Genomic DNA, 15,545 nt, shown 5'->3' with positions numbered 1-15,545 from the left:
GTTTTTTTAAAATAGAAATTTAAAAACAAAACACTATAGAAATTTAATTTACAACAGAGTTCAAGATACATGGTACAGTACATTACATTAGTGGAAAAAACACACAAAAAATAAACAAAGACAAAGGCAGAAAATATCGTGTGCTAATGAATGAATATTATTAACCGCGTGTGAGAGAGAAGCAATGATGGCAGAGGCATGATACTATGAAACAGTACTCATTTTAGAATAACATGTCTGCTCTTATTGCATTGAAAGCAAAAAGAAAACTGGGCGATGAAATGTGTTCTCCTATAACACCCCTTCAATATAATTTCTTTAAAAAGTCACATAAATTAAGAATAAAGCTAGATAACATTCACGACTCATCAGTTATGCCTATTTTGAGTTGTTTTAGAGCCTCTTGTCACTTTAAATCCAAATAAGCTGCTGCTGGCCACACACCCCCAACTCAACATTTACAGTCGCACATGAAAATGGCTGCAAACAGATGTGCAATTACATGTTTGAAAAGCAGAAGTAGAACCTCCAGCACAACCAGCAAGAATGCAACAAGTGATTTCTGGATTGCAAGTCAATGACAAAACACTCGTCTTTTCCAGCAGCCATTATACAGCACATACAGTGGAAAAAACAGCTGACCAAACATGCTGGAACTCTGCTTCGGTTGCTAAGTAACGGGGCTGAAGTTCCGCTTGGGTTGCCAGGTAACCGGGAAGTTTTTGAAACATTTTCCAGACACCAACAGTCATCAACTTATTACAAAAAAACAATTTGATGTTTTTTGTTGTTGTTATTTTTTAAGTGCTTGGACTGATTTTAGAAGCAGTAGAAACCCAAACGGAAATACAAAAACGTGCAAAAAGTAAATTTTGCATAACAGGTCCCCTTTAATACAAGGCGAGGTGGAGCCATGCTTTCAAGCTGTGACCCAAAGATCTGCTGATTTATGAACTCATCAAACCAGGCAACGTTTTTCCAATCTGGAATTAGCTATTTTTGAAGAGACTGCGTAAATTTTAGAATTAGTTTCCTATTCTCAGCTATAAATCTCAATAAAAGTTAGAGAAAAATCTTAAACACTACAAACAGAGTGTGGAATAGGAGCCCTAAGGAAAGCAAGCCAGTTAAAAAGTTTAGTTCAGTGAGTCATGAACTGTTTTCGTCTCACCTGAACGGAGCGGGCCGGCAGGCTCTCATAGGTGCCGCTGAACTCTCTGACGGCGGCCCGTCGGGGAGGTGGCGAATGCATCCCTGCCCTCTGATTGGACGAGGGCGGCGGGCTGGGGATGTTGATTGAGTGTCCTGCATGAGCGATGGCTAAGTGGTTGTCTGTACCGAACGAATGAACAAAAAAAAAAGAACTGTGAGGTTGAATATAAGGAAAATGTGGTTTGGAAGGCCAAAAGTGACAAAATTAAATAAATGTGATCAGGGCCGGCCAAAGCCTTTTTGGGGCCCTGAGCAGATCTTGATTTGGGGGCCACTTATACCAACATGTCAACACCAGATACTTCATCATATATCTACTATTGTTAGTGTCATTTGTAATTAGCTTACAACATATCAGTGTTATTATGGCTATTTATTTTCACCCTGAGGGAAAGACACTCAAATTAATTTGTATTTTGAAATGAAAGTGATATTTAAATGTGGCATATTAATTTAACTATTTAAAAGTAACACTGAATTTACAGTAAACAGGTTTAACAGTGTAAAATGAACAAAACACTACAAAATGAAATCAAATGATGCTCTGGGGCGCCCCCTGGTGGTGTTGGGGCCCTAAGCAGCCTGGCTCTGAACGTGGTAATCTGTTCCTGAATGAATGACTGAAAAAAATGAACTGTGAGGTTGACTACATGGGAAAAAATATGGTTTGGAGGACCAAAAGTGACAAAATTAAATAAATGCATCCCTAAATCAGTAATTAAATGTACCATTAAATACATAAATGTCTAATTAAATATTTCATAGACAATTATAATTTTTTAGATGTTATTAAATCATTAAAAATGAAAACTTTTAGTAACTAATGCAGAAAAATAATTAAATACGTATTTAATTATTCCATGGTTCTTGTTCCCGCCCATTAATTCAGAGGGGCGGGGCTTATTCTGATCCGTTAACCCAACTAGTTTTACAATCAATTCTTCAACTTCTTTCCGCTACATAGTCTGGAAGACAGTTTCCTGCTCCTATGTTGTTGCTAATTGTAAAAGTTTTCCAAAGAGCCACCATGATTTTCAAAGAATCAAGCTAGGCTAACAGAGTTGAACAGTGTTAGCCCCGCCCCTTGACTTTAATTATATGTTTGCATTTAGTGATTTATTGACATATTTAATGAATTTATTGTGTATTAAATGTATTAGACATTTATTTATTTCATGGTAAATTCAATAAATTATTTAATGATTATTAAATTTTGTCACTTATGGCCCTCCACATGTTTACAGACATTTTTTATTACTTTTCACTGGGAATAAAACTGAATATTAATTTAGTCTGTGATCGTTTGTGTATTTTTTCTAAAAACCTCTATATTTGTGTTGGTTTACTTTTGCTGTTTTGTTTTGAGATTTTTTTTTTTTTTTAAAGGGATGCCTTAACATTCAATCCAAATCTTGTAAACAAGATTACTGATGTAATTAGGATTAATTTTTCTACATGAACATGCCTTTATCATTTATTACGCATTAGTTCTCCTCAATTTTCAGTAATTGTTGCCGTATGGAAAACGCACCCACTGGGGCTTTTTAAAGCAAGCCAACAAAAGCAGCGCACCAAACTATTTAGCCTGTTTTATTACAGTTATATCAATATCATGGGCTGGATTTATTTTTTTATTAAGATAACAGCTGATTTTCCTGTGATAACAGGTCAATTAATCCTTTTATTATTTTTATAGATTAAGAAAATTAGCCTATAACATTCAAGTGGGGTTCATTCCAGTTATTTTTGATTTTACTGCAGTTTTTATTAGAACAACATGATCTTATAAGATATTCAAAGACAGATAACCTAAACTTTTCTAATTCAACCACCATCTGGTGAAATAAACGTCAGTATTATGGCATAAACCAAACAATTGCCAGGTCAAAATGAGTTTACAACATAAAAAATAATTCATAGCAATTTTGTTTGATTTTTTTTAATGTAGGATGATGTATTTCTGATGCCTAAAATCTTTAAAATGATAGCAGCACAAGCAAAAAAAGAATTCTGCTCAAACGTTTGACACCAATTTCGTTTAGTTCGGAAAAAAAAGGAATGAGGCGGGCAACTTTGCAAATCAGCCAATCCAGGAGCACCGTTAATTTTTTCTTGGGGCTGATTGGCTGAACCCCTAAGAGCGTAAATAAGGAAGGATGTTTGTGTTAGCTTCTGCGGTGGAGCCTAGACGGCTTCAACTGTTTGCATTAAAGCATTTTAAGTGGTGTCTAAATTTTTAAAATTTGGTTTTAGAAAAGGCTCTAAAGTATTTCCGAAAGATGTAAAGAGACTTTATTTTTTTAGCATCTGTATGAGTCCAAGCATGCAGCTATTTCAACAAAAGAATAAAACAAGGGTTAAGGTTTGGACTGGACCAACCTGATAGATTTGGAGAACTTTTGCAAGACAGGATGTGTAAATATTGTGAAGTCAAGACCAAAAAATCTGAAATCTAACCAAAAGCTGCTTCAACAAGTATTAGTTCAGTAGTACTCATCAGATTTAACGCCTTTTTTTAATATGCTTTGTTGTTTTTTTTAGCAGACTTGTGCAGGGTAAATACTAAATTATATGAAAAAAAGATGATATATAAAAAAACCAAACACTTTAATGGGAATGTGGGCAATTTTAAGAGCTACTACAGATTTTTTGGGGGGGGTTAGACAACATAAAGGCCCAAGTTGTATTTTCTATTAAAAATTGTCTTTTTGAGCATCAAAGAAATGGCATCACGACCAAACTGATGACGAACTCATCCGTTCCTCATTAACAGCCGCATACCAAGCTGCTAGTTTTTTATAACCGGCACTAAAAAACATTTTCTTATGCATGAAATCACCAAAAGTTTTGTTGGGTTTCATTTCAAACAGCCACCCTAACAAGGCCACAGCCGCTTGGGGCCACATGTAATTCCCGTCTTCCTCACGGAGCATCGCGGCGGTTTTTCTGTAATGAGCGGAGCTCCATCTGAGCATTGTTGTGCAATGATGGCGGTGAGCCATGCAGGCAAATTTTGGGCAACGTGGACACACAACTGAAACCGCCAACAAATTACGAGTTAGGGTTTGAAAAAAGAAAAAAGAAAAAGAAATCTCTTCAAATGTTTCCTGGCAAAAGAAATATTTCCAAGTGATTAAAGCTGCTGTACTGAGGCAACGTTTTGTTTTAGATCTGGGCGTATGTGTGTGTGCAGACCAGTAAAGTTTATGAGCCTCGAAAGCTTACCTAACACTTATTGAACACAATAAAAAGCTATTCTAAAGTACAAAAGATCTTAATAACTGATTTTTTTTAAAGCAATGTATACCCCCAACCGGAGAGTTACAGCCCCCTTGAGAGATCACAAAAGTATGAGATATTTAAAAAACATCAGGCCAGGATTTGTGCAATGAACCCCTAATATGCATGAAGACTGTGGCATTAACAAACATGCAGTGAGAGCTTTTCATAAATCAAGTTTTTAGATGTAAAATGTCATAAAAGGAGAAGGTAAACAAATAAACGTTTGAGAAATAACTCATAGAGATGCACCAATCAGTCAACTAGAGATCAGAACAGGCCGATTTTTCCTCCATCACTTCTCTCACTCATTCCATCCATCCATCCATCCATCCATCTTCTTCCGCTTATCCGAGGTCGGGTCGCGGGGGTAGCAGCTTCAGAAGGGAGGCCCAGACTTCCCTCTCCCCAGCCACTTCTTCTAGCTCCTCCGGGGGAATCCCGAGGCGTTCCCAGGCCAGCCGAGAGACATAGTCCCTCCAGCGTGTCCTGGGTCTTCCCCGGGGCCTCCTCCCGGTGGGACGTGCCCGGAACACCTCACCAGGGAGGCGTCCAGGAGGCATCCTGACCAGATGCCCGAGCCACCTCAACTGGCTCCTCTCGATGTGAAGGAGCAGCGGCTCTACTCTGAGTCCCTCCCGGATGATTCTCATTCACTCATTCCTACACTGGTATTTATTTCTGGCACCAATCCCTGAACAGAAATGTGAAGTAAAAGATAAAATAGATAGAGATGTACCAAAATAAGGGAACAAAATTGGCTGACACGGATTGGTATTGGTATTGGTATTCTGAAATACCAATATCAGAAGTAGCACAAGATTAAGAAATGAAGTCATTTTTTGTCTTTAAAATTCGTCAGGCATGTATTGGATACTTTGATGCACTCTTCTTTTTTGTTAGATTCAGATGCAGACATGGGGATAAACATGTCACTGTTTAATTCAGAGCTAGATTCAAAACTATTTCCTCTGTCCAAAAAGATCTGCATCACATTTTAACCATTTTATATGTTCTAATCTACAGCAAAGAAGAAAACAATCAGAATCAGCAAAAATTGGAGCTTCGTGATGATCAGTGCAACTCCAGCAAATAGAGAGTAAATATAATAAGATGCATTTTAGGCTTAAGAGCCTAAAAGTACTTTTATACAGTTTTTTATGTTTATTGAAAGTCACATCAGTGTTAAAAGAATAGGATTCGATGCATAAATTAGTGCAAAACTAACTAATTTTGTCCGATTCACAACGACCACCTCCGTTAAAAAAACATGTTTCTGTTTTATGTGTAATAGTCCTTAAGAAAAAAGGAATAAATTAACACTTAAAACCAGCAGATAAGAGCTAAAAAAATGGAAATGGTTATTGGGCAGGAAAAGTTTCGATAACAAATTTATCTGGTCAGTGGTTATTGTTGTAGGAGAACGACTGCAAATTTAAACATTTGAAATAAAATTTTATCTCCATCTTTCGTATCCAAAAGAAATTTGATATTTCCCAAAACAATAATCTAATTTCCTCCAGATTATTCATCACAATCCAAATAGAAGATATAAATAATTTAGATTTTGTATTTGCATATTTACTTTTTGGAGTAGGATATTTTGACTTCTGCAGTTTTGCAGAAATTACGCCTAAATTTGCATCTGCTGCTCAGTGACATCAAACATTTTTACGAGCATACCAAAAGGAAATGGCATGATCTAATAAAATATAATATTAAAATAATAATCCACTATTATAAAGATAGTAAAAGCACCATGGTTTTGCTGTAAAATCCACTTAAATCAATTGTCACGTTTAATTGTTCAGCAGCTCATTTTGGTTTGAAGTTAGTTTGCATACTGTATGTTGAGCAGATGCGTAGAGAGGATAAAGTAACGTATCGACCACAAACCTTTCATTCCCGTTTCATTCCCAACATCTAAGAGACTTCGCTCCATATGTGAAACAAATCTTTCTTTGAAGTGTGAATTCACTTGTTAAAATTTATTGCCAGGCGGAATAAACATGCTGAGGTCTTGCATTAAGGATTTCTTGTACAGCTACCCACAAGTACAGGTGTGTTTTCTTAACAGATCAGCGTTTTACTTCAAGATGTCTGCATCTACGGTTACTGTTGCTAAAGAAACTGATTTTGGGAAATGGCACTGATGGCTAATTTGAAATTGAACTGAAGTATGAAAAATGTGGTGTCATTAAATAATTAAGTATCAGTTCTTTATGAGAAGTTTAAATACATTTTGCATGAGTAGAGAAGAATAATGGAGACTTTAAACCTCTAAAACATTAAACTTTTTAACTTAAATGAAGATTTTCTTTAATTACAACTGATAAACCAATCATTTTTTTCTGGACTTATACCAACTTAAGGTTCTGATTTAACTGATTAAGTTACTTTCTGGAGGCTATAACACATAAAAGAGAAACTTATTTGATAAATGTGTTCATTTTTAATTCAAGAAAAAACAAATGAATTTAAAAATTAGCAAGACGACAGTGCTAAATGCACAACCATGCAGATTCACAGAGTATCTGTCCCTAAATATTATTAGATTTTTATGAAACTTAAAAACCTGCATCAACATACAGTACATGCTTCATCATAATGCAGGGATGTCCAAAGTGTGGCTCGGGGGCCATTTGCGGCCCTCTGGATGATATTGTTTGGCTCCTCGTTCCACAATTCAAAAGTGGAGCAATTAATCCGAGATTTTTACAGACAAATAAAATCTTCTTAAACATTTATTTAGGTACAAGATAAGGCTTTTTTTTTCTTTTATTAACAATGTTTCTGATTTTATTTATTACATTTTGGTAAATCTAGCAAGTGCTGCCAAACCTTTGTTGCCAAAAAAAAAGAGAGAAAACTTTTGGATATTTACTTATTATTTAATACAGCAACTGTGCCAGACGCTATTTGTAAAACAGTTAGACTACTTTGCTTTCTTAAAAATATCACCTGTTTAGTATATTTTATGTCTTCAGAAATGAATCTTTTCAGTTTTTTGTTTTTTTTTAAGTGCCAACCTAATGGCAAAAAGTTTGGACGCCCCTGGCTTAATGCATTTAGAAACAAAAAATAGTTGAAGAGTTTGCTTTGATATTTTAAAAAAATTCATAAAAAATAAGGTGAAAAACTGATTTTTCAGTAACTTCCTGATCAGAGTAGAAGAGTACACTGTAAAAAAAGTGTAGTTTTTACAGGAAAACTGGCAGCTGTGGTTAAAAGGATTTCGTGTAAAAATGACAGGAATTAACTAATAAACTCCACAAAAAAAATAAAATGTAGATTAATTTACAGTGATTTAAATCACTGCTGATTTACATTAATAAACGTTTAAATCTACAAAAAAATTATGTTAATTTTACAAGCTTTGTATTTTCAAAAACATTTAATGAAAACTGTAGTTTTTCTACTCCCAGAATAATTTTCAGATTATGGTCAAATATAATTGCTATAAAAACAACAAAAACATTTTGTTAAAAAGGTTTCTGTGAAATAAACAAAACATTTATGTTTTTTCCTTTACATTTTTTCTGTTGTGCTTTTACATGGTTTTTGAGTAAATTCCACAGGAATTTTTAACAGTGTGCCTTAAAACAAAACAGGCAGGTTCCTGATCTTTTATCAGTGGATCATTTTTTTATCATTAACCTTTGGGATTTGGGTCTGTTTGGGAAAATATTTAAGGTTAAAATAATTCAGTTGCTCCATTTTCAGCAGATGTTGTTTGAGTGAAGTAGGAATACAGTGGGCTCAATAAATCGGGGTTATGTTTAGTTATAATTATTATTTTCTTTAAGATTTTTTTGTCAATGTGTCCCACTCCATGCGAGAAGCGTGTTGCTGAACTGGAGAGCTTCTTTAGTGACAAACTGCTGCATCCTTGGTGGACAAAAGAGCGTTATTGTAGATCCTTCCTCTCAGTAGATGTCACTGCTACCAACATCCTGCTGATATTTCTACAGTTTTACTCAATTTAAACAATATTTCTGCTGGTATTTGCTCATCTCTGTTGTTTCATTTTCACATATTTTTAATACTCTGTTGTATTTTTCATTCACAAATATACATGCATATTTTTGTATATAAAAAAACAATTTTCCTACTCAGTTGCTCATTCCTCAGATTGGAGTATATTCCATTTTCATAACTTTGCAGTATTTTATCTTGTAAAATACTGTACAGTATATTAAGCTAAATTGTGTTTTATATTTTTATGCCTTTGTTTTTGTGTGGACCTATATGCCTCGATTGCCTGTTACTTTGCAGCTGTTACACCAAAATTTCCCCCACTGTGAGACAATAAATTATATTTCTATTGTCCTTCTCTTCCTCTCTTCTAAAGGCCTTTGGGTTAACAATTTGAAAGAATATCTGTACTTTGTATATTTGGCTTTAAAAGTGAAAAAGCTTTACATTTCAGAGCATTGTCTCCTTTCTTCTGCTTTGTTTGTATATAACATGCAAAAATAGTGAAACCTAACCTAACATAAAGGTGTTATACTTAAACATTTATGCATCAAAGTACAGTATGCCTCCAACTGAAAATAAAAGTGCAAAAATTTGATTTTTGTTCATTTATGACCCAGAATGTCACTTAATATAAAGAAGAGAAAAGTTTATTCTTCGCTAAATGGCAGATTGAAGGATAATAACAGTAAAACTTGGCTGAATCTGATCTCCTGGCTTGGTGCATCTCTCCTGAACTTCTCCTGCAGTTGCGCATTCATGCCTGGGGTTTGGTAATCCAACTAAATGCCAGTGTGGGCGTGAAACAAACGACTGGATACGATGCGTGTTTGTGAGAGTTTTGCGGTTAAAAATGAGAGGGAGATGGAGGCCGAGCGAAAGAAGGGAGGTGCGCTCAGTACACACAGAGGTTGAGGTTCCTTCCCAGATGGCAGCTGTTAACTTTGCTCACACGCACAGCTGATTAGAAACACATTGAGTCTGGGGCCGCACGCACACATGTCCAAACACATGCACACGCGCGCAAATGCGCACAACAAACAGGGAAACGGCGAGATATGCACGCAGATGCATACCATACCAAAAAACAAAGCCGCTGTGAGAATTCACCCAGGGAAACAGGCACGCATGCAGCCTGAAACACAAACACAGACCACATTAGCGGATGCATATGGATGGAGGCCGTCATTAGTGTGAATCATGCAACTACACAAACATGCATAAACGTTCCCATGCATTAAGAAGGCTTCCAGTTTCTTTATCTGCAGCCTGAACTGAATTTGTGACTCTAACCGAGGTTGCTGGAGTCCAGCCGCAACAGGGCGCCATCATCTTCCTCTTCCCCGCCGACGGAGCTCTCCGGCTCGGCTGTGCGCGCCGGGGACGGCCCCTGGATCTGCCGCTGAGGCGGGTCTTCCTCAAACACCAGCTTGAACTCGAACTCGCCCTCCTCCCAGCCCGAGCCCGGCGCGGCCCCCATCGTCCTCCGGATCAGGACCCAGAGATCCGATCTCGATCTCTTGCGACTCCTTAAAGGGCGCCACAAAAACAAAAAAAATATACCAATTAAAAAAAACTTTCCCAGAGGTTTTCCGAGAGGTTTTAGCTTTCTCCCATCAGCGCGTCATTGCGCAAAAACTATCCATCCCCCTTCTTTTTCTTTCTCCTCTTCTTCTTCGGGGTTTTGCTTCGGGCCCCCTCCAAAAAAAAAAAGTTTCGGCTGCTTCTTCTCGCTTTACTTGCAAGTTTATCCAACCGGATGCTTCGCGGTTAGCTTTAAATCATCCTTAAAGAAAAATCAACAAAACTCCCAGTAAGCGTTGGTCTTTAATTCCAGTTCCATCGAGATCCCACGACTCCTTCCTCTGTCCCGTTTGAGGCAGAGAGAGAAGAAAAAAGTTCATCAAATATTTTTGTCGTCCTTTACCCTTAATTGCCTTTGGGTGGGTTTCCCAGCCCCGGCTGCTCCGTTACTCATTCCCCATAGGACTCTGTATGTGTCAGTCATGAATCCCCCCTGCCCAACCTCCAGCCTCCCTCCTCTGCCTCCTTCTGGATTTTCTTTCTGTCACATTTACTTCACATTCTCTTCATACAGTCTAGTAATACAGTTCCACCCCCCCCCCCCCCCCCCCCCCATCATCTTAGCTGCCTTTTTCCATTTGGCGGCTAAATTTGGCGTCAGAATTGAAGTTTTTCCAGATATTTGGGTTAAAAGCAGAATGATTGTTATTCTAATCATGACCAGGAGGGAGCTGCTAAAAGTCTCTCATACCTCCATTTGTAGACCAGCTGCATGGCCACCAGGGCTGCAGTGTTAACTGTCAGTTAGTGAACATAAGAGGGCCTATTTCCTGTGGCGATGAACGCAACAACCCCCCTTTTTTGGCTGTCACTCTTCCCTCTCCTTCCCATTTTCTTTTTTTTACTTTGTCTTGATTTTTTTTCTCCCCCTTGACCAAGTCTCTGTCGTCTCTTCTCCCCTCCCTCCTCTTCCTCTCCACCAAAGATCTGTTTCTCATTATCCTCTGTAGTCTGCTCTCTGTCTGAGTCAGGAGAAGAAAAACTTAAATAAACACACTCACTCTTGGTCTCTCCAACATCTCCATGCTCTGACCCCCCTCCGGTTCTCACAACCGTCGGGTGTATGCTGTGCTGGCGTGTAACCGGGGGCTCGTTTCACTCTCTGGGTCATCCTTCTGGGCCTCGGGGTCCTGGATTGGTCTCAAGATGTTGCAGTGTGGTTAGGGAGAAGGGGAAAACTGCTACCAAACAAGCAGACACAAGGATTTCCAAGCCCCCCGACAAAACCCAACATCACTGAATCTAAAAATGACAGAACAAGACTGAGACATAATCAGAGGAACTTGTATTTAGTGGTTAGAAAATTAACCATGAAGTTGGCTTGTGCTTTTCTGGAAACATCTGCTTTTCTAGTTTCTATTTGTGGGATGATAACATAACACTATAGAGATATTTTAATACCATAATATGTAACAGAACAACAACAACAACAACAACAAAATCAAGCATAGATAGAGTAAAACAGCAGAGTAATAGTATAGTATGATGTGGGACAGTTTAGTAATAATAAAACATTGGACAGTAGTTTGAACCCTTCTGTAGTTCTAAGAGGGGTCAGCTTTTTATGCGGTTCTGGCAGATTTCCGGTTTCACAAACCGAAGAGCTGACAGATGGACCGGTTGGCCGACCGTGACATCTGCCGCGCTCTCCCTGAGTATCGCTCTAAGACTGCAGGAGGGTTGAACAGTTAAATCTAGTCAAAACTTTGCCAAAAGAGTAGAAATTAAACAAACATTGTTGCTTCACCTTCTCCTCCTCTGGATGTTTGATACACCACCTGACCCTGGGAATCTCCATCCTCTTCTTCCCGTGGGTCAAATAGGTAGGCTCTGTTTTCATGTCTTTATTATTTAGTATAGTTTGTTGTTTAGAAATTTAGAAAAACAACAGCGAAATAGGTCCGCTGTGACAGTATTATGCATAATATCCTGCAGGCGCCCCTGCAGGATAGTGTGGTAAAAGTATAGTGAAAGATATCATAGTAACACTCTAGTTTGGGGCAATAAAATAATGTAACATAAATCAGTATATAGATAGTGCTGCAGGGACCGGTTAACAACAATGCATAGTGAAGGATAGTAAAGTAATACTGTAATGTAGGACAGTATGGTAACAGTATAGTTATAGTACTTTTGTGACCATGTAGTATAAAATAGTAGTGGACAAATTAAAGTATAGAACTGTATAGCAGCAACATAGTATATTAAAGTGATTGTATTGTGCAGTCCTGCTTTTGCAAAGTATAGTATTAGTACAGTGTAGAATAGTATGATAATAGTATAGCAAAGTACAGCAGCCATAGTAACTTTGCCTCTTGACCAGTGACTGCTGGAGACAGTCAACAGTGAATAGATACTTTCCTCAAAGTTCAAGATTTTCCTTAAAACTATGCAAAGACAAAGGAGATTTGACTTTTATAAAACCTCATCTGTGGTTGAAAGGCCAATAAAAAACCAAGAATGCCACACATTAACCCTCCCCAAAGCCTTATTTCAGTGGCTTACACTCAAAGTTTATGGGACCAGATATGGCTAGTGGAGATATGCTGCCCTCATGTGGTGAAAGTAAAGTTAAATTTCATCTCTTTAAGGTCAGCAGAAAATCACTTTTTCAACATCCAGAAGAGTTGGGAGAGCGCAAAAATAATCCAATATAGTGAAGCTGAAGTGTATTTTTCAACTTGATGGAAGGATTTGCATTTTTGTTGTACCTGTTTTGGGAGCTTAACTTTACAGTAAAGATTATACTCAACAAACTTAACATCAAACTAAATATGTGCACAAAATACTACAAGACATTCTATAGAATCTTACTGTAAAAACAAATATCATCATTTCTGACATTGCTCAGAGTGCTTCAATGAGCATGAACTCATTAACTACAAATACCACAACAAATCACCAGAAAGATAAATAATAAATAAATAAATAAATAAAGATAAACAAACAAACAAACAAAAAAAGTCATTTACTCAAAAAAAATCTCTTCTGTTGACGTATTTTTTTTAAAAAAACAGTATTGCACCAGTATCGCTCATAAAAAATATTATTTCCCGTTTCTTTCCTACGTAAAATCAATACGCAAAATGTTGACAATTATACTAGTCCTTCCTCCGGATTCTCGTCATTTCCACGACAGCTAGCCACGTGGGTCAAGGTTTTATCATGCAGTTACATTAGTTGGCCAGTAGGTGGCAGTAAATGGAGCTACACCTGAAAGTCCACTGAAATAGCTGAAGAGAAAGTAGACCATAAACAACAACAAAAAGAGTGCTTTTGACCAGCTTTATACTAATACACATGAAAGGTTAGAGGCAGGACGATTACACTTGAAATATAGTATGAATTATTTGAGAAAACATGCTACCTGTAGTAACAACACTGCAAATAAACAGAGTCTGGAAGAAAACTTTAGCATATGATGTGAAAATAATTAACATATCAGTAATTAATGAACTTTGTAGATCATTTAACTTCACAGTTATGATCTACTTTTTAAAATATTCACATCTATTTACTTTGTATTTATGTTCCAAGCCAGATTTTCTTGCATTCTCTAAATCATCTTGAGAAATATTTATTTTAGCTCTTTAAATGTTGGCATCATTTTAACTTTGGCTTCTGTTTCATTCAGACAGAAACACTTCCACTTGATCTTAGCGAAACTTGTATCCACTTCGTGCTCAAAGAATTAGGAAACGGGAACAAATTAAGAAAATTAGGCAGAATTATGTCTGTTTGTCTCATCTTTATAGATTCTAAAGAAATAATCTGTTTGTGTCTGACTGCAAAAAGATTCAGTGTATAACGAGTTCTTTTCCAAGTACTGTTATTTTTCTTGAGTTATGAAGATCGAGGTCAGAAGCTATAAGCTTAACTACAAGCATTTTCTGCTATTTAAATGAAAAATAGCGAAAAAAATATTTAAAGCTGGAAAACTCCTCTCTCTTGAAAACTGTTCCTGAAGGTCACCTTAAACAAGAAAATTGAATCAGTCTTGGTCTCTTGGAAGAAGTAAAATGGAATAATGAAACATTAGTAATCATGCGGTAATTTTTATTTGTTAGACTGATGCTGGTACCTAAATTCAGCAGTCATTGGCAGCAGTCAGGGTAAGACAACCCTGTATGCACATCACTCTGCTGGTGAACATATTTTCAAATATATCTAACATTAAAATGTACCTTATTGTCTAGATTGTTTTGACAAAATCTATATTTTGAGTTGGGCTGAAACGATTAATCGAATTAATCGTGATTAATCAATTATTGAAATAATCGTCAACAAATTTAGTAATCGATTATTACTATACATACTCTAAAAATGTCCATTTGCACGAGAACAAAATAGTCAGAGCAGTACTTGACATGACAGCGGCTCTGCCTGCCTCCATGTGGAAGTAAACAGACCTCCGACAAACATAATGTCAGATCGTTAAGCTCTAATATAAAGGAATGCAATGCTGCATCTTAGGCAATAACATTTTTATTTTCTTATTTCGAGAGCAAGAAAAAAAGAATATGAGTGCTTTTGAGTTGTTCCTCAACGGTTTATCTGTGTGTTTTTTTTTTACCTTTGTAAAAATAACGATGTGTTTCGATGTGTTGTGGGGCACTGCAGTGAATTAATAATACCTACATCTAGTTTTATTTTGTTAGCGGGATTATTCTACCGCGGCAGCGCAGCTGCGGATGGAAAGTAAAATAATATTTAATATTTATTTAATTTCCCTTTAGGATTAATGAAGTAATTTTGAATTTGAATTGGGTTTCCCCCCCAACCCCCTTTTTTTTTTGCCCTCCAGCATTTTGCGCATGTGCGAAATTTCCGGACGTTAACAATAACATGCGCCGTGTCAAATTCTCATAAACAGTTACTTATTTTAAGCTTCTTTATGTTAAACAAAGGCAAAACATGGAACCATTTGAATCAAACAGACACCACTCACAGCCTTAAATTGAGAGCGTACGTTTCCGGTTTGAAAGCCGGTTTTAATCTGTTTGCTCTTAAAAAAAAACGGAACAAATCTGCGCGGAATCTCTCGCGGAACAAGGAGTGCGTCACCTAGCAACCGTTCCAGCCAATAGCATGACAGCGTTCCACTGGGTGCGCTTGATAACATCTCCTGGATGTGCCGCTTGAGTGGCTGCCATCGTGTCCTCTTCTGGCGATGGATTAAACAGCTTGATTATTCAGCCTTGGCGTCATGGCTGAGTAATCGTTTGTTTTTGTAAATTTAATGGTTTTCCAATTGGGTAAAAAGAAAAGATTTTGGTGATATCACCTCCAATTGTTTGTGGTGTAAACGTAAAACTGACATCAAATCTGTGTCCTCTATTGTCAATATCTTCTAAACTCACCTTAAAATCTCATTTTACTAATATTGTTTTAGACATGTTTGATCCGCGCAGAGAAAGTTTGAGGGAGAACAGGGAATATTTGGAAAAAGAGCAAAAGTTTTGAGTGCAGAGATATTAAATCCTGCTTAGCTCACA

At 37.0% G+C, this 15,545-nt stretch overlaps 1 protein-coding gene across 1 annotated transcript in view; it reads right to left on the bottom strand.

The window, feature by feature from the left end:
* The window catches only part of nfatc4 (nuclear factor of activated T cells 4), a 28,379-nt gene extending 17,964 nt beyond the window's left edge, over window positions 1-10,415 (bottom strand). The window contains exons 1-2 of the mRNA XM_023335541.1: window positions 9,760-10,415; window positions 1,172-1,332 (exon numbers count right to left, since the gene is read on the bottom strand). Coding sequence (XP_023191309.1) covers window positions 1,172-1,332; window positions 9,760-9,946 — 348 coding nt within the window. The 5' untranslated portion in view covers window positions 9,947-10,415. The remainder of the gene's footprint in view (window positions 1-1,171; window positions 1,333-9,759) is intronic.
* Between the last annotated feature and the right edge of the window lie 5,130 nt (window positions 10,416-15,545).

The sequence above is a fragment of the Xiphophorus maculatus genome, chromosome 6 (assembly GCF_002775205.1).
Source record: "Xiphophorus maculatus strain JP 163 A chromosome 6, X_maculatus-5.0-male, whole genome shotgun sequence".
Taxonomy (NCBI): Eukaryota; Metazoa; Chordata; class Actinopteri; order Cyprinodontiformes; family Poeciliidae; genus Xiphophorus; species Xiphophorus maculatus.
The sequence above is the reverse complement of the archived record's forward strand: the minus strand, read 5'-3'. Positions and strand labels throughout refer to the sequence as shown.